Source organism: Sabethes cyaneus, chromosome 2, assembly GCF_943734655.1.
Source record: "Sabethes cyaneus chromosome 2, idSabCyanKW18_F2, whole genome shotgun sequence".
Lineage (NCBI taxonomy): Eukaryota > Metazoa > Arthropoda > Insecta > Diptera > Culicidae > Sabethes > Sabethes cyaneus.
In genome coordinates, this window is record NC_071354.1 from 205,651,926 (window position 1) to 205,678,358 (window position 26,433).

The 26,433-nt window shown below is 40.1% G+C and overlaps 5 protein-coding genes across 5 annotated transcripts; 3 read left to right on the forward strand and 2 right to left on the reverse strand.

The window, feature by feature from the left end:
* Positions 1-8,757, reverse strand: LOC128738002 (UPF0605 protein GA14893-like). Its single transcript, XM_053832799.1, has 6 exons — positions 8,696-8,757; positions 1,827-1,965; positions 1,468-1,761; positions 1,192-1,363; positions 236-476; positions 1-70 (listed from the first exon to the last, which is right to left on the reverse strand). The coding sequence occupies exons 1-6, from the start codon at positions 8,755-8,757 to the stop codon at positions 1-3; spliced, it is 978 nt and encodes a 325-aa protein (XP_053688774.1).
* A 1,050-nt stretch (positions 8,758-9,807) lies between these two features.
* LOC128734646 (MIP18 family protein galla-2) lies at positions 9,808-10,521 on the forward strand. The gene is made up of 2 exons (XM_053828931.1): positions 9,808-10,073; positions 10,136-10,521. Exons 1-2 carry the CDS (start codon positions 9,956-9,958, stop codon positions 10,486-10,488), a joined length of 471 nt encoding a protein of 156 aa, XP_053684906.1. The 5' UTR covers positions 9,808-9,955; the 3' UTR covers positions 10,489-10,521.
* LOC128734645 (mitochondrial inner membrane protein OXA1L) lies at positions 10,511-12,044 on the reverse strand. The gene is made up of 3 exons (XM_053828930.1): positions 11,911-12,044; positions 10,799-11,852; positions 10,511-10,733 (listed from the first exon to the last, which is right to left on the reverse strand). Exons 1-3 carry the CDS (start codon positions 11,974-11,976, stop codon positions 10,570-10,572), a joined length of 1,284 nt encoding a protein of 427 aa, XP_053684905.1. The 5' UTR covers positions 11,977-12,044; the 3' UTR covers positions 10,511-10,569.
* A 778-nt stretch (positions 12,045-12,822) lies between these two features.
* Positions 12,823-14,847, forward strand: LOC128737911 (uncharacterized). Its single transcript, XM_053832681.1, has 3 exons — positions 12,823-13,404; positions 13,464-13,580; positions 14,427-14,847. Exons 1-3 carry the CDS (start codon positions 12,958-12,960, stop codon positions 14,514-14,516), a joined length of 654 nt encoding a protein of 217 aa, XP_053688656.1. The 5' UTR covers positions 12,823-12,957; the 3' UTR covers positions 14,517-14,847.
* A 1,930-nt stretch (positions 14,848-16,777) lies between these two features.
* LOC128736575 (uncharacterized) lies at positions 16,778-17,968 on the forward strand. The gene has a single exon (XM_053831063.1). The coding sequence runs from the start codon at positions 16,778-16,780 to the stop codon at positions 17,966-17,968; it is 1,191 nt and encodes a 396-aa protein (XP_053687038.1).
* The last annotated feature ends 8,465 nt before the right edge of the window (positions 17,969-26,433 follow it).

Below are 26,433 nucleotides of genomic sequence, written 5' to 3' on the forward strand. Positions count from 1 at the left end.
TTAATCCTCATAGCATTTCTTTAAGCACTTTTTAGCATTTTTACTATCATTACCAAATGTCTTGCCATACCTAAAACGACCACGAAATGTGAAATATCACATGTAATTGTTCACTTACTTTTATACATTTATTTTGATGGTCATAAAATAAGTCTAATAAAATACCTACAGTAGCTATTGCAAAATAACTACTTTTTATCAATACGTCGGCTGCAACTGCAGCTATTTCACTTACCTGAACATCGCCCCTGGTACGTGGCCCTTGTAGCTTGGTACCAGTCCAATATTTTTCAAATATATTTCGTGTATGGCTGCACTTGGCTGACAGGTTCCAGTGCCCGCCGGGGCAATCGGTACCCATTCGGTACTCCTTCGATGTTGGTAGCTGTTAGTGAAGTCACACAACGCTTTCTTCGTCAGCGCAACGTTAGGTTCGCCAAACCGTGGCCACAGAAACGGTTTATGACCGGTGTAACCTGTAATGGAAAAGATACCAGACGATTAGTAACATGCTGTCCGACTAAAAAACATAGCGGAACGGACGAGTTGCATACGACATCTTAAAACCGATGGAACAGTTCGCGGAACATTCCGATTGCGATTGTGCCCAAAAAATATGTGCCTTCTTTATCGATCAAACACTCTACTTCTGCTGGCTCGAAGTGCAGTAGTGCTCTGTTATGCGGAGTGCGAATGTAGAGTTATTTGTTGTTTTCACTTTCTGTTCGGAAGAGAAGCGGTTACAATCCGTTGACAGTTATTCCCTTATTCCTGCTTATTCGTTTGGCACCTTTGGCACGGTTATATTTCCCCCCCCCCCTTCGTTTTCAAATTGCACAAATTGAGTGAAGCAAATTTAAAATCCTCAGAACACGCTACTAATCAGAACTAAATTTAAAATAGATAATAGTCGATAGTAAATTTTTGTTATATGTTTTTGCCAAGAATCCAAAAAATTTAATAAATTTTTAAAACAAAACTTTTTTGTGCTTAAAAGTGCTTCTGAAATTGCAAAAGCAAGTTAATAATGATTCATGGCCTTAAATGTAAGTTTGATATATGGCATGATTCATAAACTATTCTTCGTAGAATAACTGGTAAACTTGCTCACTATTCTGTTGCATTCGTTACCATTATGAGTTCTCGTTCGTTAGGCATTTACGAAAACCTTCAATTACCACGCTAAATTACCTAATTTGGTATACTTTTGCTCGTTGTCATTTTCCATAAAAAGTGGTGGTGTGTGTTGACTGTATGGCAGTGCTGGAAGTGGCGGCAGATTTTCTACGGGTACCTCCTTGCAAACTCCCATGGCATCGGGCCTAGTGGCCTCCAGAGGAAAACGGTAGTCATTTTTATGAAACTGCAAAAATTACGTTAGACAAATATAATTGATTCCATTCTCGATTAATCTGTTGATTATCTGCTCATTAATAAAAATGCAGCTAAAACCGCACCCATGCATACCTGCATTCTGTCCCCCAAACTGAACTCGGAGATGGTCGAAATGGGTTGCGCTACCCGGTGCCGCAGTTTTTTCATCTGCGCTCGGGTGCGCAAACAATCCCGCTCGAATTCGTTCAAACCTTCGCTAGTCACAACGGCATACCGCCGACCGAATTTACTTTGCGTCCGCGGAATGTAACCCTCGTAGCCGGGCATGAGCGGCTTCTGGTAGATGGTATCACGTAAATCCTCATCCTCGTGCCGCGGGATGATAGTTCCGGTAGCATCAATCTCTTTCAGGGTTGGACGGTGTACCTTTTTAAAGTGCAATATAAGTTTTGAACATCATGGTGAGGTAAATTGATTTATTTATAAATTACCTGGTATTCATCGGTTGAACGGTTAGATAGTATCAACTTTTCCGAATGAGCCACTGACGGATCTAATAGCAATTTGTGAGACAGCGATGAGTACGTATTGCCGATTCGATACATCAATTGTGGGCAATAGCCGGTGTAACTACAATAATCGAAAAAAAACATGAAATAGTTTTTCATTTGTAGAATTCAATCAACGAACTCCAACTGCAAGTAACTATTGGACATGTATCTTAGCAATGAACGCACGTGGGATAAATAAACACTTCCATGGCATAAATTGTACCTGCCGTTGATAAACCACCACAAGTGGTACACCACGAGACTGGGACAGGTTTTTCTGCATGCGAACAAAAATTTACACATTTGCATACACATCAAAACATGGCATTTATTTGCTATGCATACCCTCCGACTGTGAACAGATTGCGTGACTATTTGTTCCAAATCATTTTCATCCACAAGCGTCGGTTTCATCAGAACCTACGAACAACGAAAGGACGGGCTGGCTTCATTACATGCAGCAAGAAATGTACAGGCATACCTGGTTTTTATTGCTAACCAAATTGTACATTACGATGTTGCCGCAAACTAATTTTCTAAAGCGGAAATAGCCGCCGGCAGGAAGGTGTTAACTAATGTGCTAGATTGCAATAACACAGTTTGCCAGAGGCAAATTGGTCTCGAAAACTTTTTCCTACCGGTTTGTGGGTGCATTCAGGATGCATGTGATGTGTTAATTTGTATTTTATGGGAACAGAAATTGTTACTCTGGCTTCAGATGATACATACGTATAGAGTACTTATATTTTACTTTACTTATATATACGATCAACACCGTATTTTCAAGTTTAACCGCGCTCAATGGCTTTCGATTTGCTGTCGAAAACGTCGAAGCCCGTGGATTGACGTGGCCTTACTTTACTTCGAAGATACGTGTTGTTCGGAAGGACTCAGCTGAAAGCTCAAGTTCATGGAATCCAACATAGGTAGGTTTAATAACGCTACACAAGAGAACTTTTTTTGTATAGGATTTCGTCTTACAGGACGTCTTACGGACATGCACGTAAAAGTTTGAATCTGGAAACTCGCCCGCCAAGAAAAAAGATTTAAAAGTTATGAGCGCTTAAGTATTTTTTTTGATAGATTTACATGTTCTTCACATCAATCTTTCTTTCTACGGGTTGTTTCTTTGCTTAGGAATATGCATGGGTACATTGGTTACATCAGGCATAGTTAACCCATTATGACCCAGCGTATGATATATCATACCTCGTCTTCAAAACCTGTTTACTGCTGAATTTCAACAGTTAGCATTGTTAATATATCACTACAAGAGAGATAAGACATCAATCTGATGTGTGTGTGATATAATTTGTCAGTTTTTGTCATTTCATCTGTATTTTCAACAGTGCAAAGTTGTGACAAATGGCGGAAAAAATGTTGAAAAAATGGCGAAAAAATTTTTTGGCGAAAAAGTTCCGCATTAATTAATCTTTTAATCGAAACAGTTTCTAAGGATGAAACATAGGAAATTATGTTACATGTTACCTTCTCTGAAGTTTATTCATCATCGAGTCAGACACATATCGCGTTTCGTCCAATGTTGCGAATCGAGCAAGAAGTCAACCATGCCTACACACACGCGAAAGAGTATGAGAAACATAGCATTCAACGCTTACGCCGCACAGGCAGGCATAAAAGAAACAGTCGCCGGTACTGTGTGGAGACATTCTGCTACCCACACACTCGCGCATGCACATACTCACATCGTCTTTCTGCTAAGCTTACTCGGGAGTTAAATAATTCCTGAGGAATCAGCTGCACGTGAGACCTAGTGGCGCACTGGAATAAAAATGTTGCATTACTTTTTCTTTTCTTCTTCATCTTCGCCCTCGATTCTACTGGTTTCGTCATCACCCGGCCGCGTAGCCCGCTAGACCGGATTCTAGCCTTTGTTTATTGTTTGAGGCTTCTGTTGGGCTCCCCATTTGCTCAGTAGCACTTGTAGCCATTCCGAGACGGATTCACTACAGCGGTTAGTATTCAGTATTTTCTCCAAAGCATGCTGATGCTGATGCTGATTATGCTGAGATCAACCTTGACTTTCCTAATGAGCCTCGACCGCAGTTGACGATCAAGAGTTCAATTCGAACGTCTAGCCTGCGTCTTGCGGACAGTCATGAGAGTTGCCTTGCAACCCTCAATTACTCACACCACTGCTCTTTTAGGATGCTGCAAGCTAGTTCCGCCAGCTCCCGAGCCGACGCTGATGGATTCTGCAGGTGACCACAAACAATTACTTTCATTTCTCCTCCTGTATGATGAATATCTCGAAACCACGTTACCTGCGAAACTGCGAAAAAAAAACCGAACAGAACTGTTTATAAATAACATAATACTACCAAAAGCTAGCATCCACGGCCACTGGGAGCGCCGCTATCGCCAGAATGAAGTGCCCAATTTCTAAATGATCCCATGTTTACTATCGCAATCTTTGGTTCGTTTTAGCAAATAAGCCATTTAATATGTCCCGCATTCATTCAAAAAAAATCTGGTCACTTTGTGCTAGATAGAGTCAGTAGGATTTTTGCACTAGCCCCGTAACTGCCCTGTACTCCAATAGCCGGCTGCGAAGTATGTCCATAAATAAGGGTCAAGTCTTAGGAAGGATGTTTAATCCCACGGCTTTCCTTTAAGCATAATACAACAATGCTTCAAAACCTAAGGTTGTGATTCGATAGTACGCACATTTCGATAATACGTACGTTAAACGAAGCAAAGGTGTATGTACTATCGAGGTATACCTGTATTCGACCTCGTTTGTGTCGGAAAACAAGCTAAAGATAACGGTTCGTTTAGACTGTCTGCCACAAGAAAAGGACTCGCGCTGTATCGAGAAACGGTCTCCATTCATCTCGGTTATAAGTATACCTTGCCACCTCCATTTCTGACGCTTACTACTGCTACTGCTGAAATGAACCTTTTTAACCGAATTTTCTTCCGATATCTTCCGAGTCACTACAACCCACTGACTTTTGCCAGATATGCATACGGATTCCTCTCGAGTGGTACGTGTGATACAGAGTTAGTACCGCTGCCTTGAGACGGTTATTATCGACCCCCCTCCCCCGAATAAAAAGAATGGATCATTTAAATTTTTCTGAATGTATCTCAACTCAACACACTATCAACAGAACAACGGAACATTATATTCAAGATGCTGTTTGCTGGCGGTGAAATGCGGAGTTACCTGGAAGGAGTATCAAACACTGGCGTGTCCAGGCTGAGCCACACTGGGACACTTGCCCCATCCTCTCTGTAAAATTTAGTGTAAAATATAATAATTTCGGTACCCCAGTTCCGCAATTCGGTCACTATTTTTCTTCCCGTGTTTTCTGCTTAATTATTCCGTTTTTCTTCGTTTTCTGTCTCATTTTTCTTGTTTTCAGTGCTGTCTTTCCTCATGTTTTCAGTTTTATCTTTTTGTTAATTTCTTTTCCGTCTTTTCTCTTCTCTTTGTACCTTTTTTGTTTTCAGTTTTCGTCTTTCGCTTACCCTTTTTATTTGCTTTCCTTCTAGTTTTTAGTCACCGTCTGTTCCATTTTTCCTCTGTTTGATGCCCCGTTTTTTCTATCAGGTTTATTCTGTTTTTGACTCCTTTTTCCCTTCCCTCTCCGGTTTAACTTTTTTATCCACCGTTTTTCGTATTTTTCTTTTCCGTTTAACTTTTTTTAAATTTTGTTTTTCGTTCCCGTTTTTCTTCTCTTTTTTTTGTGTCTCATTCTGCCGTTTCTTGCCCCATCTTTGACTTATTATGTCTATTTATTGATTAAACAAATGTAAACCTTAAGTGTATTGCAATATGATAGATGCCGTTTGAACTCTTGCTTTTCCTCGTTTCCTCTATCGATTTTCTTTTATTTCTCTAGTTATTCTTCTTTTCTCGTTGGTTTCTCTTGTTTGCTGATTTCTCTTTCCTATCTTGTTTCGTTTTCCCTCATTTCTGTTTTTTGTTCTTTCTCGTTTTTCCTTTTTTCTACCCAATTTTCTGTTTCCCTATTTGTTTTCCCTTCTTTTTCTGTCCCGTTTCGCCCTTTTCCTGATTCCTGATTTTCCTCTGTTCGTTCTTCGTTTTTTCTTTTTTTCGGTCCTGATTTTCGCCTTTTTTTCCACTTTTCACTCCTTTTTGTCTGGTCATGCTTTCCTTCCTTTGCCCTCTGTGTCGTTTTCCCTCTTTTTTAATCTTATTTGTCCAATTTTGGTCACGTTTTCGTTTCTTCATTTTCCTCCTCCTCTCCATTGCTCCCGTATTTTCTCCTGTTCTTTTCAACGACTTCTATCCCGTGTTTCTCCTTTTAGTCCCATTTTTTTCTCCTTTTCTGTGCAGTTTATCCTCATTTTCTTTCCTTTTTCATGATTTCTCTTTCTTATCTTAAATTTTTCTTCTTTTCTCTTCCATTGTTCAAATTTTTTTGTTCTATCTGTCTTCTCATTTTTGGTTTCGTTTTCTCTCCTGTTTCCTTCGTTTCCACTTCTTTCTTTTTTATATCTTGGATATTCGAAAAATGAAAGAAAAGAAGGAAAAATGGAAGAAAACAAGAAGAAATGAGCATAAATTGGACAGAAAACGAGAACTGGAGCAATAAAAGAGTAGAAAAAATGAGATAGAAAATGTGCAAACGAACAGGGGAAAATACGGCAGCAGGAAAATGAAGAAACGGAAACGTGACAAAAAGTTGGACAAATGGATTTGAAGAACAGAAAAAACGGGATAGGACAGAATGAAAATGGAAAGAAATGTAAACGGATAAAACGGAAAGAAAAACAGAAAGTGACCAAAAAGGAACGAATATCAGATGAAAGCGAAAAAACGAGTTAAGAAGTGAAAAAAGACGAAAACCGGGACCGAAGAAAAGAGAAAGTCGAAACGAATCTGAAAGCGACGAAAAACGAAAGAAAAAGTACGAAACAGACGTTGACCGGAACGAAAAAAGATAAAAAAGACGAAAACAGGAAACGAAAAAAGGGACAGAGAAAAGAAAATACGGAAAACGGGAGAAAGGAAAAAAGCATGATAAAAAATGGCCAAACGAGTTAGAAATAGAAAAGAAACGCGAGGAAAAGAACAAATACGTGATAGAATGGAACGAAGAGTAGGACATAAAAAGATAAAAAAGGTGGAAAAAAGGATACGGGAGAGAAAACAATGCAAAAAACTAGAAGACTGCAGAGGCAAAATTGAAGAATGGAAGAGAAAATAAGAAAAATTTAAGAAAAAAGGAAAATAATAAAAACGGAAAAAACGAGAAGGAAAATGAGAATAAACTGGACAGAAAAAGAGAAAAAACGGGAAGGAAAAGAAAAAATGGTACAGCAAACGGAGAAAAATGAAAGGATTAAAGAGGAAACACGGGACAGAAAAAAGGGAAACCAGAGAAAAATAGGAAACATGGAAGGATAGTGGTCAATTTCCAAAATAAAACCGAAGAAACGGTACAGAAGTAGAAAAAGAAAATGGAACAAAAAGTGAAAAAATGGGACTGGAAAAGAGAAAACAGGTGTGAGAAAATAAAACGAAAAATGTCGATTTTAATTTTAAGCAAATTTTCATGACTCTAATTTCGTATTCATGTCCGATTTGGAATACAACTTCCAAACAAGTTCTAATTAATCCAAATTCAAATCTAATTTAACCTCTAACGTCTGTAGACGACCTTCGCTTTTGGAGCTCCAGCCACATACGAAATTTGTCTTGAATTGACAATATGAAAACTATATTCAGAACAGATTTCCTGGCATTTTGATATCAATATCACAACATTCTGACCATGCGTTTAAAAGTTATCATCTTTCAAAAACAAGAATTCCCAAAAAATTATTATGCGAATATTCCCTTTTTTACTTTTGAAGAAAAAGAACATATAGAGCAAAATGTTCGACCTCAAATTTTTTCTATGAATGCTTTACATGCTTTATTTCAATTTTGTGATATATTTGAACTGAAAAAATATTTGAGTAGAGCGTTAGGCATGAAAAACAAAAAAAGGGAAATTGAACTTTTTCATACCTGGCGGTTCTCCAGATGAATATTTTTCCATGAAAATCAACACTCGAGCTTCTTTTGAGCTTTCATGACAAGGTAGTCACTTGGTAGATCGCAACGTTGTTACGATGTTGCCCGTTAGAGGGATAATGTCCAACGTTAAATTTAATTTGCATGTCTAACTTTAAGTCCAATTTCAGGTCTATTTTAGTTTCAATTTTAAGTCAATTTAAAATTCTGATTTTAAACTGAATTTTAAGTAAAATTAGATTTCCAACTTCAAGTCTAATTTCAAATGTCCAAGTCTAATCCCAAGTCCAATATGAATCCAATTTATGTCCAATTTCAAGACCCATGTCAATTCCATTTTGAAGCTCGAGTTCAAGATTGATTTCAAATACAATTTCAAGTCCAATTTCAAATAAACATTTTAAATTTTGTTTACAAGTCTGACTTTATAATTCCTAGTAAAATTTCCAGTCCAAATTACTCTAAATTTAAGTCAAATTTCAAATACAATTTTAAGTTTATATGGGAATACATCAAAAAAATTTATGTCTTCGATCGTCAAAGTCTCATAACCCGTTCCACCGGGTACAAATGTACTACATACTCAGTAATTTCATGAAATTACTTATTCGTTTTGGAAAGCTGAATAAAAATACGGGTTTGAAATTTTCAGAAAAGGAAGAAACCGCACAAAGTTTGAACAAAATCGAAGCACTTCTTATCATAGAATTACTGAGTGTTTTGTTAATTTTGTGGGTTCTTATTTTCGAGTAATCTTTTAAATACAGAAAAAAATGTAATTTTCTCTTCTGCTTACCCTGGAATATAGTGTGGTTCCGGTGTACTTATATGTCCTACATTGAGAGCCGGCATTTTCATCACTGCTTAAGAATTTTTAAAACACTTTAATTTAGGCTAGAAACAATTGAAGCGAAAGTAAAAGTTCACGTCAAATAACTAAATAAAGCTAACGGCCCACTACGATGAACTACCGAATATACTCTAACTACCAACTACCAATATAGTCAACAGGCGAGCCAGCGACCGAGCGCGCGATTCTAATGGTTTCGAAATTCAGAATGAATAGCTGCTCACCTGCTTGCGGTAGGTATCCGAAACTCACTCGTATAGACCATTCGTTGGGAATGCTAAAAGCACACTTTTCGGCACAGGAGGCGGAAGTGGGAGTTTACCGTCCTTGAGCTGTCTTCGTGATAACCCTTGACTCCGCACCTCAATTTGTAGGCCAACATTGCCGATGCACAATAATGCACTTGAAGTGTTGTTCTTCACTCGGCAAGGTAAGAGAGAATCCAGGTTTACCTTTTCCCGCCGGTATGCAAATCATCGATATTGCATTTGTCGACACGAAACCCGCCCCAACGGAGGCCTAGTGCCTACTTATGCCTTATCATATTTGACAAAGTGTCTTCCACTTGCTGACATACGATTTTGAAGCATTGGGACATGTAAAAAGGTATCTTTTCGTAATGTATTTTAATGGCACAATGCAAAATAAGGAACAAAACCAGTACAATTCCATGGTTCGTTAGCATGCAATCACCGTTCGTTTATGTTCACAAGCAGGTTTTTGACTAGTTTAAGCTTTATCAAGCTGATTTCGAGAGCAATTTATTAGCATTTATTTCACCGTCCATTTTGTTTCTTTTGATAAATTTTATCTTGAAACAGCAATAGGCATTTGTTATAAAAATAAAACAGGAAAATTCGATTTCGATCCTTTTCCTTGTTGCATTGATGAAATGTAACGCCGCTAAATGCTTTTGGCTGAAAGCTTTCTGAAAGATTGAGAAAGCTTTCAGTACTACTGTAACCTGTAACGGTTGTAACAATATAAAAGCACGTGTATGCGATCAAACGTCAAATACATCCAGTTGTTTCTTGTTTGCGTACTGGCTGGTGTCTGATTTGTTATTCATTGGGTTGATTGTGAAATACGCAAAAACTTAATTGTTGAGATTGAGACAAATATTGTAAGTTGTAAGCCGCATCTTGGGTTGCTGGATCCCAGTGAATTAGTGTTACGTGAACCAGCTTAAATAAAACCTAGACAACCATGAGTGAGTTAGAAAACATAAACCCAAACGTGTACCAGAAGTGCGACGATCGCAAAATAACCAAAGATGAGGAAAATGACGACGTTGTTGACCCTTTTGATGAACGGGAAATATTCGGTAAGTCGGAATGGACTTTAATTCTGAAAACCACTCGTCCTATAATTCAACTTGTTTTTCAGATCTTATCCGTAACATAAACGACCCAGAGCACCCTTTGACTCTGGAAGAGTTACACGTGCTCGAGCAGAGCCTTGTAACGGTGGATAACGAGAAAAACACGGTGAAAGTCCTTTTCACACCCACTATTCCGCACTGTAGCATGGCTACGCTGATCGGACTTTCGATTCGGGTTAAGTTACTGCGCGCGCTTCCCCCACGATTTAAAGTATCGGTCGTAGTTAATCCAGGGACACACGCATCCGAGTTTGCCATCAACAAACAACTGGCCGACAAAGAGCGAGTTGCTGCAGCGCTGGAAAACACACATCTGATTGAGGTGATCAATCAATGCATAGCGGTTCCAATACAATAACGAAATAAACAATAAACTATCATTTTATTTAAATATTAAGACATTGGTTGTGTTCAGTCCGAACTCACATTAAATAAGCGATTACCGCTTTTTTGCGTTGATCGTATTGGCTGGCGTAGGTCTAGCAGCGGTCGGATCATATTTGTATGTTTTCACCAGCGGGCCTTTACCAGCTTTTTGGAACCTAATTTCGTCAATCCGTTCTCGCTCTTGAAGTTCTCTCGTGATTTTCATATTTGACCATGCTAAAAACAATAAAAAAAACTTGATAAATGCACTTTCTTTTCTAAAATTCAATGATAAATCTTACACTCTTTGACACCTTCGGTAAACTTTTTCTTCTTGATCGGCAACGCTTCGGGCGCGAAATGTACCAGTCGATCGATTTTGAAGAAATCTCTCACTTTCGGAATTCTTAGAAAACCAACCTGCACCAGCGAGAAGAAATTGCTGCACACCCAGTAGCAGAGAATGACTCCCGGGAAGTTGATCGTAAAGGGAAATATAAACAGCGGCATTGCCCGCAGAACGTATTTCACGGTTTGCATGTTGGGACCCGACATCCGAGCGCTGTCCGTTCCCAGCTCGATGGTCAGAAACATGGTCATACTGGTTATTATCGGTAGTATATAAAACTGGTCACATACGGTCAAATCCATGAACCAGAACAGGCCTCCCTCCCGTAGGGATTCCACCGGAGCATTCGCCATCTGCCGTAGTCCCATAAAAAATGAAATGAAAATTGGTGCCTGTGCCAAAGGAACCAGCATATTCTTCAACGGGTTAAGTTTTTTCTCCTTCATAAACTGGACCATTTCCTGGGCATAACGAGCAGAATCAATTGCATTCCCGGCTTGTCGCGCTTCGGTCATTCTCATTTGCAAAAGTTGCATTTGGGGCATGTTATTGTTCATTTTGGCAGCGTTGCGTTGACTGGCAATGACCAGTGGGAACAGTAATGTCCGCACGCATAGCGTACCAATTGCAATGCAACCCCACCAAGGTAAATCACAGCCAATGTGCATAAATTCCATGCAGTTCTGTACGATTCCAACTGGACTCCAACCTCCCAGGCCGAGAGAAGCGAAAGTAGGTTCTGCACCGGCTGCAACTATGTCTGTTATATCCTGTACAGCCGGAATGGCCGGAGGCTCTGGAATCGCCGGTGGGTCCGGAATTGTTTCTAGTATACTTTTGTCTACTTCGTTGGTACTGATGTTCCTCAACAGGATCGCCGACGAAAGAGGTGCAGTAAATTTACTGTGCAATCTGACATTGTGTGCGCTGTACAAAGTGTGACGCTGGCCATTCTGACTTCCGACATGATAATTACGGTAGCTTACAACCGGCAAAGCAAGCTTTTCCTAAAAAGCAATGAAAATGCGGTTATGAAACCAAACCACAAACTAGTGCCGTACTTACTGAAGTTAAAGGAAGTCTCCCGCATAAAGCATTTCTCGAAAGAAACTGTCCAGCGCGCGTTAACATTTTTGCACAGGTATAGAATTATTGTACTTAAAAAACGTATTGTTCGGAGAATATGCGATTAATACACCAATCACGCAACAGAACAACAGCAAGCAAAATGCAAGACCGCAAGACTGTGCGTATGAAAAAAACTGTCAAAATGGTCAAAATAGACAGGAAAGCACTGAGAAAAAAAATTAAGTTGATTATAAAAGCGATAAAAATTTAAAATAGTTTTTGTAAAACAATTCGCTTGCTTTAGTTTTTTTTGCTGGCTGGCTTTTACATGGGTGATACGACCTTTTCAAACCTAAGCCAGAATTTTTCGCTTAAAGAGAAATGAGCAGTCATTAACTTTTCGCCGGGAAGCCCAATTTCGGAAGCATTTTTTGGGCCCAAAACAGAGGCTTCGGTTTTAGAAATGTATTTGCTGCCATCTTCTTGGCAATCTGAATACAGAGAATATATTTTCATGAACAGAATTTTGGTTTCAACCATAAAAAACTGTTCTTCAAATTTGGCTCGTTGCTCCGTAAGCTCGTTTAGTAGCAAGGGCCATCATGATGGATTAAACATAATAGGGTATCCAATGTACGTAATAGGGTGTACATAATTTGAACATTTTCATTTGATTTTGCTGTAAGTGTCCAAATTATGTACAGCTGCTGATGGGTCCAAAATACTAATTCCATACCTTTGAAAAAATGTGCAATATAAAGTTACATTTCCTTTCCGTGCCTAGTTTTTATGGTTTTTATGATCGCTTATTTTCCTTCTTTACTTATGCGTTCGAGTTGTCAAAATGGGAACAAAACAAAAACCGCAAAAACATAATAAATACGGTGGGATGGATGGGATGAGCTGTTGTTTATGCTGAGAGCGGCAAACTTAAATAATTCTATAAATTTCATAGTACCCGAAGTTCGTTATATTACCAGTTAAGTTACTTTTGTTTCCATCTATAGGACGCTACCGTCAGTCGTGGCACAGGAACAGCTAAAAATGATTAATTGGGTGAATGTGGTGCATACAACAGCAGGAGTCGTGACTATTTTGCAATTCGCCAGCGAAGCGTTTGTATTACATGCAGTGAAAGATGTCTGGTTGGAAGACTATTGTAAAACTTGCCCTATCATTCCATTTTTGGGCAGTGCAGTTGCTTCTATGCTGTATATGCAGTACGGTAACATGTTACAGGATGGTACAATGACACTCGTGTACACTGTGGGATTGCTGGTCAATATAGTCCTAATGTGTCCTATCTGCTATCACACGGCGTCAGAATACGGCAAAGCTAAGTATATGAGAATAATCGGAGTGGCAGTGGCGTTAACCTGCGGGATACTTTGCTATGTACGATACGAGGATCCAACCGAGGTCGAGTTCCGATTCGGAATTATACGAACGATTGTGCAATTATTGGTAGTTGCGACGCCGATGATTTTCTTTGTACAAGCAATGTAACCATAGCTTACTTTAAAATGTCTAACATTTTACTAACGTTTCAGGGAGATGGCAGACCCGCGAGGGCAGAGGATTTATGGTTTCCATCGCTATTGCTCGGATTTGTAGCGATGCTTTCATGGGCGCTGTATGGCTTACTACTCGGGAATCACACTCTCGTGGTATGCCTAGCAATAATTACTTTTTCAATCTATTATGCAACAACTAGGGTAAATGTATTATATTTCGCCCCCTAGAACCCAACTGCCAAGGAATTTTGAGAGTGTAGCTAGCTTAGTTTGGATTTTTCCAAATTTATGTTACTAATTATGGTTAACCTTTTCTCTACAAGTATTATTGATTGATATCATTAATCGAATACGTCTTATTATTGGAATTTGACATTTAAAATCATCAGAAATAATTGATTCTTTGCCCTCCATATTCAATCTTGGCCCCCCATATGTACTACATTTTCGCCCCCATGCGGAAAGGCGAGCCGTTAGCCGTTTTTACATAGAAATATTTATATTTAAATATTAAATATTCAACTTTAATTTCGTTGAGGATTTCAGGACTTTAACATCAATGGAAAAGACTCGCCGTTACTTTTTTTCGCGATATTATTCGATTTTCGAACCGCAATTGACTTAGTGCTACCATACATTTCCATTGTCATTATCACAGAATCAGGTTGCATATTTTCTGTGTCATTGGGTTGAGATATAAAGTAAAAGCAACTTTTACCTGGGGGGGGGGGGGGGGGGGGGGGGGGGGGGGGGGGGGGCGAAGATTGGTGAGGGGGCGAAGGCTAATACAACTCCCCTAATGATTCGTAACATAAAATTTTCTGTTCATTTTACTCCACTATTTGTTGCTGTTGAAGTAACTTTCTTATCCTTTCTCATGCGATGGTAGAAGGATAATGACCTACGATTTGTACAGTCGCGCATGTTACGCAATGCAGTTTTTAAAGACAATTTGTTGAATGAAAAATGATTGAATATCTGTTATTGTTCATCTTTCAGGCAGAAAAGTTGTCCGCGATGATCATCTATATGTATATTATAAGTGTACATTCACCATATGGCGGTGAGTTCCGCTGGTTGAGGGAGTAAAACTGGAGTCGTTGAACTATTTTATGCACCATATCATACGACAGAGATCGTCACTCGAGTGTTTGCCGTAAACCTGTATTGCCTTTTTGCTACAATCGCTATTGAGTGAGCGAATTGTTTATTATTCATTTACGCATGCTTTTGTGTACAGTAAAAATGCTTTTATGCGACGTTTTTTTATTGCTCGAAAACTATACAACTGATCCAAAGTTGAGATCATCATTTAATAACGTTATTAAATTTGGAAATTATTCTTATAAACGAAATTTTTAGTAGGCATAGCGTAAAGTAGAGTTTATATAAGACTGACATTTATGTAAAAATCATTGATTAGCCTTCGAGAAGCGCACGAATAAAAGTTAAAAAAAAAATCCCGAGAATATCGTCTAGATGTAACAATTACACCTCAACCGATCAGCACAGATTCCACCCAAAGCGTGCAGTACTTAAAAATCTGATCAAATTTGTGTCACCGTGTGTTCGCACAATAAATAATGGTGGATTCATTCTACAGTGACATGACGGTAACTTTTGATCCACTGGATCAAGACTTGATGCATTAGAGTTGGAGGATTCCGACATTATCTGAATTACAGATAAAAACCGGTCATTTACTCCATACGCATACGTTGACTTTTGGCGAAATTAGTTGTCACACATGTAATAAAAGTGCTCGGGGAACAGTCGCTGACAGCCAATAGAGATGGTCGGGTAGCCGCCGGGTTCGGGTATTGAAAAAAAAATAATTTGCGGGTTCGGGTCGGGTACGGGTTCTTAATTTTTGTTTTCGAAATCGGGTACGGGTCGGGTCGGGTATCTCTATTGACCACATTTAACACTAAAGATGGTCGGGTACCCGGGCCCGTCCCGTACCCGTCGGGTTGCGATCGGGTTCGGGTATCAAAAATAATAAACCTGCGGGTTCGGGTCGGGTACGGGTTTTCAATTTTTTTCTTGATCGGGTACGGGTCGGGTTCGGGTATTCAAATTTTCATACCCGACCATCTCTAACAGCCAACAAACCCAGATCGGTAGGAGGAAATCGAAGGTCACGCACCGCAGGTACAACAAAGTGTGGCCAGTGTTTTCAAGCGAAACGTCAGCTTTCTCGTCCATGATGTCGCATACAAGCTACAACCGTCCATCAAGCTAAAACCTGAAGGTGTACATCCACATGGTATGTATGAGAAGTTGTCGTCAGAATGCCTATTATTATTTAATCAACTCATGGTTCTTCGATTCCTTTTCAGTATCAATAAGCGACCGTTCAATTTTTCTTCCAACAATTATCATCTTCGAGTTAAATGCTGTTAAAATTTCAAAATAGCGTCGTCTTCAGCAGCGTAGAGCCGGGGTTGCTCGTTCTGTTTCAAGCAGTTGTCTCTATTCAACTCGATCTTGGGCTACACGTTGCCAATTACCGAAGCCCCTCTGTTCCTGGTACCCGTTTGGTTGTTGAAGAGAACCATTTTCGTCGCACTGACGTCCGGCCATCCATACGACGCGTCCGGCCTATATTAGCCTACTTTCGCCAGATGTACGATGGGAATCTTTCCAAGTAATTCACCATGTTCTGGCCACACTGGTGAGGTTGACAGAAGAAGATAAACAAAGTGGTGTCATAGTGATAGAAGCAAATATAGAGCATAGAAAATTGAAAGTCATGCTAAATAGTTGGATAAAAAAGTGTTGATAGTAAAAGTTAAAGAGTTTTTGGAAGAATAAAGTTTGGAAAGATTTCTCGAGTGAGTTAGAAGATAGCGCGAAGGAAAATAGCTGTTCGTAGTGACAAGAAAAGTGTTTGCTGGAAGAAAAATAGTTACGAGTAAGTCAAATGTAAAACAATGTTATGCTTTGAAGTGTTTAAACGATTGATTTAAAGCTATAGGTACGAGCACAAGTACGAGGGAAGATACGGATAGCTAGAAACGGATAGGTAGAAATACATATACTGAAAAATATTGGAACAGTAAGTAGATTATAATGAATAACGATAACATTGAAAACTAAAGCCGGAAAAACCTTTATTAGGGTGGTTCAACGTGAATGGTACGACAGACAGGAAATAAGTTCGCATAAAAAAGGCAGATAGAAAATAATAATGTAAGTAGGAAGCAGGAATAACGTGAAGACAAAATTACTTCTAACGGTCAAATTATATTTTTAGTTTTGATCGACGCTAAAAAGGCTCGAATTGCAAAGATCGTTTTCTTATTCTGCGGCGTCACAACAAAATCAAAAATTATTTGATGTCAACGGAGATGCGTTCGTCGAGTTCAAATGAAGACCAGTGCCTGTTCTGCGGGAAAACGGAGGCTCAATCCACGGACATCGACTGGGTACAATGCTCTGCGTGTATGTTTTGGGCTCACTTTTCTTGTGCTGGTGTTGACCAGGAAATAGCCAAAACGGATTGGCATTGCCCGCAGTGTGTGCGGCCTGATGTACAGCAGTTAAGAGTTCCGCAGCCTTCTACAAAAAGGCGGGCCAAGAAATCCGGCGCAAAAAGTGATGCAGGGTCTGACCAAGGAGCTGGTTCCGCCAAGGATCCGTCTGAGCAGCAGTCGGAAGAGGAACAGCTGATGAGAGAGACCTTTGCAAAGCAAATGGAGGCGCGGAAAGCGCAGCTCGCCAGGAAGAAGGCCCTGTTGGAACTGCAAATGCAGCAAGAGTGGGAGATGCGTGAGCAGGAGCTCCAGTTCCAGCGTGAGATGGAGGAGTTACAACTGGAACAGGAACGGAAAGTGCTGGACCAGCAACTTGCCGCAGAAAAAGAGTTCCTGCGTAAGAGGAATGCTATTCGAAGAGAGATAGACGATAGCATTCAGAGGGTACACGCGCTAAAGGATGACGCAGCTGATGTTGCGGGCGCAGTCGGTGGTGTACCGGACGAGAAATCGAAGCAGAAGGTGACAACATGGCTGCAGGAGAAAGTGACTACCGAGTCAATGGTAGGTAAAAGTCGGGGTGCTACTCCAAAAGCAGGACTGCGGCGTAACCAAACGGAGGTTCCACAGTCAAAAAAGCAGGGTACAGAAGGCAGCGAGGTAGATAGTGATGGGAGTGCATGCAGTGCTGTATTCGAAAAGAATGTGAAAAATAGTGTACATGGCAGTATTCGTACCACGATAGATGGGCCGGGGCGAAATGTAGGTCGAATCTCAAGAGATCAGTTGGCCGCTCGGAAGGCGGTATCGCATAGTCTTCCTAAGTTCAGGGGGGAACCAGAAGTTTGGCCCCTGTTTATTAGTAGTTATGTGTATACGACAGAGGCTTGCGGATTTTCTAATCTAGAGAATCTGAAGCGGTTACAGGACTGCTTGATGGGCGATGCTCTCGAAGCAGTTAGGAGTCGGCTGGTGATGCCAGACTCTGTTCCGGACGTGATTCAAGATCTTCGAAATCTGTTCGGAAAGCCGGAGAAGTTGCTCAGACTTTGTTGGGAAAGGTAAAGAATGCACCATCACCAAGAGCAGATCGTTTGGAAACGTTCTTCCAGTTCGGGATTACGGTCAAGCAATTGTGCGACCATCTCGAAGCCGCCGGTCTACAAGACCATTTGAATAATCCGATGTTGGTGCAGGAGTTAGTTGATAAGCTGCCACCCTCTTACAAGCTCGATTGGGTGCGGTATAAGCGCAACAAAGTAGAGAGTCCGTTGCGAATGTTTACAAATTTCATGAACGAAATTGTGTCTGATGTGTCTGAGGTGGCGGAGTTTACCGGGTTGTCGATCAGCGAGTCTAGCTATTCTGGGAGAGGACACCCTAAAAGTAGACAGTTTGTGCATGTTCACGAAGCGGAGCAAAGGTGGAATGATGGGTTTCGAAGCGAGTTGAACAGCAATGTGTGCTGGATCTGTGAGCGGTCGGGCCACCTTATGAAGTATTGTGATGAGTTTAGGAGAATGAACATTGCGGAGCGGCTGCACGAAGTCGAGAGGCAGGGGTTATGCGAACGCTGCCTCCAGAAACACGGTAGCGGACGTTGCGCGTCCAATATGCGGTGCACGGTGCAAAATTGTCAGGGAAACCATCATCCTCTGTTACACCGAGTAGAAGAGTCGATTCAGTTGCAGAAGGCTGAGAATAGCGTGAATAACGGGGAGAGATGCTTGATAATCTTTCGCACGATGCAGGTTACGCTGTATGCGGGAAATCGACAGTTAGATACTGTGGCGTTTCTCGATGAAGGGTCCTCGGCAACGTTGGTGGACGATTCAGTGGCTAGCCTCCTGAGAGCGGAAGGTATGCTAGAGCCTCTAATCGTCACGTGGACCGGTAATATCAACCGCGTCGAAAATCATTCCAGGAAGGTGGAATTGATGATTTCAGCGAGAGGATCGAGGGAAAAGTTTCCGCTGTATAACACCAGAACCGTGTCGGAATTGCAGCTGCCGAAGCAGAACGTACGCTTCGTGGATGTTGTGAAGCGCTACCAGCATTTGGCTGGAATTCCCGTAGAGGACGATCCACAAGCGTTGCCTACCATTCTCATCGGTTTAGACAATCTACATTTGTTCGCGCCGTTGGAGTCAAGAATCGGCAAACCTCGTGAGCCGATCGCAGTTCGGTCGGAACTTGGATGGTCAGTCTATGGTTCGGAGAAGCGAAAGCCGTATATTCACAGCCACTTGAATCTACATTCGTTTCAAACTGTCAGCAATCAGGGGCTGCAGGCCACGATGCGGGATCAGTATGTATTGGAAGATGCAGCGGTTACTTCTTTCACTCCACCGGAACCAGTTCGTGAGCAGCGTGCTTGTGAAATCCTCGAAGCGACGACGAGAAGTGTAGGAAATCGTCTTGAAACGGGACTACTGAGGAGAGGAAATACACGCCGGTTTACCGATAGCTATCCGACGACCGTTCGAAGGATGAAAGCAGTTCGACGGAAGCTGGAAAAAGATCCAGCGTTGAACCAGGGGACCATGTGGTTGAGCGAAGCTAAGTCTTTGCGAGCCAGAGATTTGGTGGATGGGAATAACCAGAAATGCGGCGTTCGTGATGTCGTAGAGGAACCCATTGGGTCTAGTGATGGAAGGATACGACAGGCGTGGATACAAGCGAAGAAAGGACGTTGCAAGCGAGCGACGCCATGACTAACCGTGATAGAGGTTTCGGAGGGTAACTCTGATCCGGATTGGACTTCCGGCGCAGGGTTACGGGCCGGGGAATGTTCTGGCCACACTGGTGAGGTTGACAGAAGAAGATAAACAAAGTGGTGTCATAGTGATAGAAGCAAATATAGAGCATAGAAAATTGAAAGTCATGCTAAATAGTTGGATAAAAAAGTGTTGATAGTAAAAGTTGAAGAGTTTTTGGAAGAATAAAGTTTGGAAAGATTTCTCGAGTGAGTTAGAAGATAGCGCGAAGGAAAATAGCTGTTCGTAGTGACAAGAAAAGTGTTTGCTGGAAGAAAAATAGTTACGAGTAAGTCAAATGTAAAACAATGTTATGCTTTGAAGTGTTTAAACGATTGATTTAAAGCTATAGGTACGAGCACAAGTACGAGGGAAGATACGGATAGCTAGAAACGGATAGGTAGAAATACATATACTGAAAAATATTGGAACAGTAAGTAGATTACAGTAAACTCTCGGAAAAGTTAATCGATTGGGGAATGGGTCGATTAACTTTTCCGAAATATTAACTTTTCCGAGTAGTCCTAAAAATCATTGAAAATGATAAATACAAAAGCGGAAAATGTACTCCGGGATATCGGACACACATTTTTATGTATTTTGAAATTGTAATGAAAAGAAATATGTAGCAAGATCTTTATGAAATAATACTTAGTTCCTTTCAGTAAGCTTAAAATAGTCGGTTACACTAGTTTGCTTTTGTTTTTTTCGTATAGTCTGCCACTACGTTTTGATAATGTTTGCGCTTATTTTTAGTTTCTTGCTGTTCCTTCTTTTGCATTTAAAACTCAATCTGAGTTTGCGCTTTTCCAGTATGTTATCAATAATCCTGAAGTAACTAAAGTTACACATATACGCAAATAGTTCAATACACTATTGTTGCAACTATCCGATACAAGAGTTTTATTTAATCCCAGTTATAATGCGACTCTGTATGACTCTGTATGACTGTGGAAAGGCGACAATAAACCGAAAAATGAGAAATAAAGATAGAAGGTAAACACACGTGTGTGTACGAACGCTTGGACAACTAATAAATTCAAACTCTCAGAAAAATTAGGGTAAAAATTAACCTTTTAGAGCGTTACATGAGAGCTGATATTCGCTTAACTTTTCTGAACAATTAAGTTTTTAGAGAGTTAACTTTTCCGAGAGTCTACTGTATAATGAATAACGATAACATTGAAAACTAAAGCCGGAAAAACCTTTATTAGGGTGGTTCAACGTGAATGGTACGACAGACAGGAAATAAGTTCGCATAAAAAAGGCAGATAGAAAATAATAATGTAAGTAGGAAGCAGGAATAACGTGAAGACAAAATTACTTCTAACGGTCAAATTATATTTTTAGTTTTGATCGACGCTAAAAAGGCTCGAATTGCAAAGATCGTTTTCTTATTCTGCGGCGTCACAACACACCACTTTCCGCTTTCAGTTTGTACTCCGCCAAATATTGTGCGCAGCATTTTCCGCTTAAATACTAGTGTTGTTGTCAATATGGCGCGGTCACCACAAACTTAACTACTACTCCTAGTTCGTCGAAGTCAACGGTTACCGTCCGTGGGAGGCGCGTATTGGTCTCCTTTGAGCCTTCCTCTCCTGTATTTGGTCCTCGACTCGCTTATTTTTAGCCCCTCCTAGACTTTCCGTCTGGCGTAGATTGCGTCCATCGTCGTAAAGTTTCTGGTTATGAAATCAAAGTCATCTGCAAAGATGGAGTTGAGTACCTTTGTTGAAGTAGAACCTCTCGTTTCGATATCCGCTCGTCGGATTACCCCCTCAAGAGCGATGTTGAACAGCATGCAGGATAAACCGCCAGCTTGTCTCAATCCCCGCCACGTCTCGTAGGCACTTGAGAGTGTCCCCAACGATGCACACGAAACACATCACTCAATTCAATGTAGCTTTGATCAGTCTCGTCAATTTCTCCGGAAACCCGTGTTTGTACATTATCTGCAATAACTAGTCTCGATCGATTGTACCGTATGCTGCTTTAAAGTAAATAAGAATGTAATGCATGGGCACGTTGTATTTTTGCAAGATCTGTCGGATGGTAAAAATCTGGTTCGTAGTTGCGTGAAACCCCATGAAGCCCACCTTATAATTCCCTACGAAACCATCTACTAGCGGTGACAGCCAGCGTAACAGTATCAGGGAGAGTAGCTTATACAGTCAACCAAAAAAGTATTCGGACAGCAGCGCATAAAATTTTCTTTTAGAAATTTTGCACAGTATTTTTGCAAAGAATGGCAACACATATTTTTTAAAACAATGTTTAACTAAAGCATATTTATATGCACAACAAAAATTCGGGGAAAAGCTTTCCGTTTTGAAGATAGGGTACATACAGTTTGAATTCCTCAAAAATGCAGCCAAAAAAGTATTCGGACAGTTAACTATTAGTTAAAACAAATGTCCTTTCTCGCTCAACTACTACCTTGTAGGACCATTTATATTCTTGATGACCTGTTTTAATCTGTTTGGGATAAAATTAACAATTTTTCAAATATCCCTCTGTGAATTGCTGACCATTTTTTTACAAGAACTCGGTTTAAGTCATTGTGATAAGAAATCGAATGATTTCTCATTTAGAAATAAAATTATCTAAAAAGATGTTCAAAAGGGTTCAAATCTAGACTGAATGCTGATGTTTCGGTAGCTCTAGGACAATTATATGGTGCCTACCGCTTACAATTATCAACAGTATGTTTAGATTCAACATTCCGGTACAATATGTATGTACCACACAATTACAATTTTGCTTTAATTTCACCTAAAATTATTCAGATAGTTGAGTTTACATTTAGTTCTATCCAAAAGTATATATCTTTGGTGCCTCGGAGCTTTCCAAGCACCCCAACAAGGTATGACATCAACAACCCTTATGCAAGAATAACTAAAAGAGACGGGTTACAAGTGAAAAATCACTCGTCAGCAAGTAAACAAGCAATGCGGTTAGTGTCATACCTTGTTGGGATGCTTGGAAAGCTCCGAGGTAGCAAAGATATATATTTTTGGATAGAACTAAGTGTAAACTCAATTATCTGAACAATTTCAGGTGAAATTAAAGCAAAATTGTAATTGTGCGGTACATACATATTGTACCGGGATGTTGAAACTAAACATACTGTCGATAATTGTAACCGGTAGGCACAATACAATTGTCCTAGAGCTATCGAAACATCAGCATTCAGTCTAAATTTGAACCCTTTTGAACATCTTTTTAGATAATTTTATTTCTAAATGAGAAATCATTCGATTTCTTATCACAATGACTTAAACCGAGCTCTTGTAAAAAAATGGTCAGCAATTCACAGAGGGATATTTGAAAAATTGTTAATTTTATCCCAAACAGATTAAAACAGGTCATCAAGATTGTAAATGGTCCTACGAGGTAGTAGATGAGCGAGAAAGGACATTTGTTTCAACTAATAGTTAACTGTCCGAATACTTTTTTGGCTGCATTTTTGAGGAATTCAAACTATATGTACCCTATCTTCAAAACGGAAAGCTTTTCCCCGAATTTTTGTTGTGCATCTGAATATGCTTTAGTTAAACATTGTTTTAAAAAATATGTGTTACCATTCTTTGCAAAAATACTGTGCAAAATTACTAAAAGAAAATTTTATGCGCTGCTGTCCGAATACTTTTTTGGTTGACTGTAGGTGACGTTTATCAACGGTAGTTGCAGCAGTCGAGTCAATCGCCCTTTTTGTAGATGGGACAAACAACTCTTTCCATCCTTTCTCCGGTAGCTTTTCCTCCTTCCAAATCTTAGAAATAACCTAGTACAGAGCCGTTGCCAGCATTTTTCGGGCATGGTTATAAATCTCTGCTGGTAGGAGGTCTTACCGGAGGCTTTGATGGTCTTCAGCAACCCGATTTCTCGTTCGACTTTTTAGAGATCATGTACTGTGAAATTGTTACATTCTTCGACCACTTCTAGGTTAACTTCTGTTTCGCCTTCTTCTGCAACTTCACCATGGAGTTTTGCACGGACGAACATAACCTCGTTTCTTTGACGTCTATCGGTGGTTTGTTTACTTCGAGGTTTACTTAGAATGTGGGTTAACATGATGATTAAGTTAATATTGCTTAAAGCTTTAGCAGCAAGTCAGAAAAGTTCAAAAGCTGCCATTACAAGAAGTTTAGAGGGCGACACTGCTGGACAATACGCGTTTAAGACGTTTAACTCCAATTTATGCATACCGCGTTTGCAAAATTCGACTAACAATTAGTAAAAAAATCACGAGTGGATGTCAAATGGGTGAATCGGGTTCATTCGTGACGTCACCTTGCAAAACTTGTCTGTGTTGCCCTCCAAACTTCTTGTAATGGCAGATTTTGTGCTTTTCTGACTTGCCGTTAAAACCTTAAGCAATATTCACTTTCATCATGTTAACCCACATTCTAAGTCTATGTAAACAAACCACCGATAGACGTTAAAGAAGCGAAGTTAGGTTCTCCCGTGCAAAACTCTATTGAAGTCTTCATCGATGAAATGTTGACCACCTTTTGTTCGTTTGTGATCAGAATCCCTTGTCCCTGTACATGTAAGGGTTCGGTGTGTAGCCTTTACCAGTATAGTTCAGCTTCTCGTAAAACATGCACGTGTTATTAGCTCGAAATAATTGTTCTAATTCTTCACGATCTTTATCCTTCTGGCGCTTTTGTTTTCAGGACATCAAATTTGAATCTGGGTATGAAATGGGGAAAGCAAATGAGAAGCGTATAATATAGCTCTATCTATCCCAAGCTCCTACCTAGCGCCTCTACGTGGCCATACCCGGTAATGCTCTATTGAGTAGCCAAGCTAGGAGGTGCGATACTGGGTGGTTCCCGGCTGCCTGATCTCAAAACCGCGGTTTTGGGCAGACGGCGGAGCCATACGACCTTGTTAATAGGTAAGCATAATATAAGTTATTTTAATTATTTTTTTCGTTTTAGCTTATGAAGCACCTCCTGCTATATAGTGAAAACTTTGGCCAATACGAATATTAACTATATATCACATTATATACTATATATCCTATATACTATATATCACATTTCATAAATAAACTAGAATCGGGAAGCGGGAGGGACCGTCAGAGCACTTGTTTGAAGCGGTGTGCCTAGGGAAAGTGAAACAGTCAACTTTCTAGGGTTAATCTTGGCCCGATCAACAACACTTCGTGGATAATGAGTGAGCTTTTCTCCCCACCTACTGGAGTCATTCTGCATTGACGGTTTATTCAACGATTGACTCAGACGACTTAGCCCTTGGAAGGAGTTTCTCTAAATCCCTGGTACGTGTAAGTGATGTTGCCTATCGACCGATTCCCTTTTAGCCCTTCATACAAGAGTTGGGAAGCGTGACCAGACTTTTTGACATGATAGGCTTATTGCTATGAACGGATGTTCTGCAAAGGCAGGTGGTAGTACCATAGTAGTACCTTTCTTCTGTAATAAATCACAGATGGTAAAACTACGGATTTTTCTTAAACAAAACCTGACATCACTGCCGGAAGACCTTGTCATTGTTTTTCAGAAACGGAAACGAATGGAATTGCAGGTGCGTATGGTTGTCGTCCCAGACCTGGAAAGTGAAAGTTTTCTTACACCATAAACAGTAAAAGTAGACTCATATTCTTTCAAATCAGTTATCCGATTGAGTATTATTTCCACACTTTGTATTTTCTTTCTAATTGATGTAAATCGGTGAAATTGAAGCATTTCCACACTTTGTAAGAAAGTTTAAAAAGTGGCAAATTCCGCGTTCGTTGTACCGTCAGGAGTATTTGTCTTCAAAGAAGCGTTTTTGTACCCACTATGTAACGAAAGGCATAAACTGCTGCAGAAAATTCAATAACCTATCCGAATCTATAGTGATGTTTGAGATTGATGGACATTTAAGAATGTTATTGAAAATGCATTTAATGTGGGATTATTCTCTGGCCACATTCATGCTTCATATCGAATACTGCATCCATATTACAATACAACATATAAAAATCCGTTTGTCAGGGCTCGAAGAGTGTATGAAGTCGTTTTGTCCCAAGGACAAATTATAACTAGCTTCCGCACCTTGTGGCTCTAGAGAGTGAGATTGGTTGAAAAGTTATAGAAACGTACAAAAACGCAAAGGCTGTGACTCGAAAAACGCGGAGAAAAACAAAACAAGCCAAAACATGACACCAGAAGATGTACACGACGATGTTAAGATGTTTAATTGCGTGTTGTGATGGATGATGAAGCCTACGTCAAGACAGACTTTAAACAGCTTCTTGGCCAAGCAGGAGGTTTATACGGGGAAAGCTGGCAGACATTTTCAAGCATATAAAACTATGCTTGAAGTTCCCTAAGAAATGTATGTGTTGCATGCTATCTGTTCTTGTGGTAGCTTGAAAAGCGATATTTTCAATGCAACCGGGCCTAGCAATTCAGATTCGGACAACCGGATGCTTAGCTGATTATTTTTTCTCTTGTTGCTACGAATACAGACACCACTTTCAGTATTTAAGTAGCATCACAAAATCCTTTTAGAAACCCTACGGCAAAATTTTGACAAACTGTATTCGTTCATATTTTTGTTGAAGCATTACAATGACCTGCAAGTAACTTTTAGTAGAAATTTTTAAATACTCAATGATTAGGAACTTTAAAAAAATCCAATTCCAAAAAAGCTTCGTGGGTCCAACAACCGTTAGCAACCGTTACACCGTGAATGTTCAAAAGCTTGCGGTACTCCAAACATATGCATAAACCGACCGAAACCCCACACACCCTCCCAAGT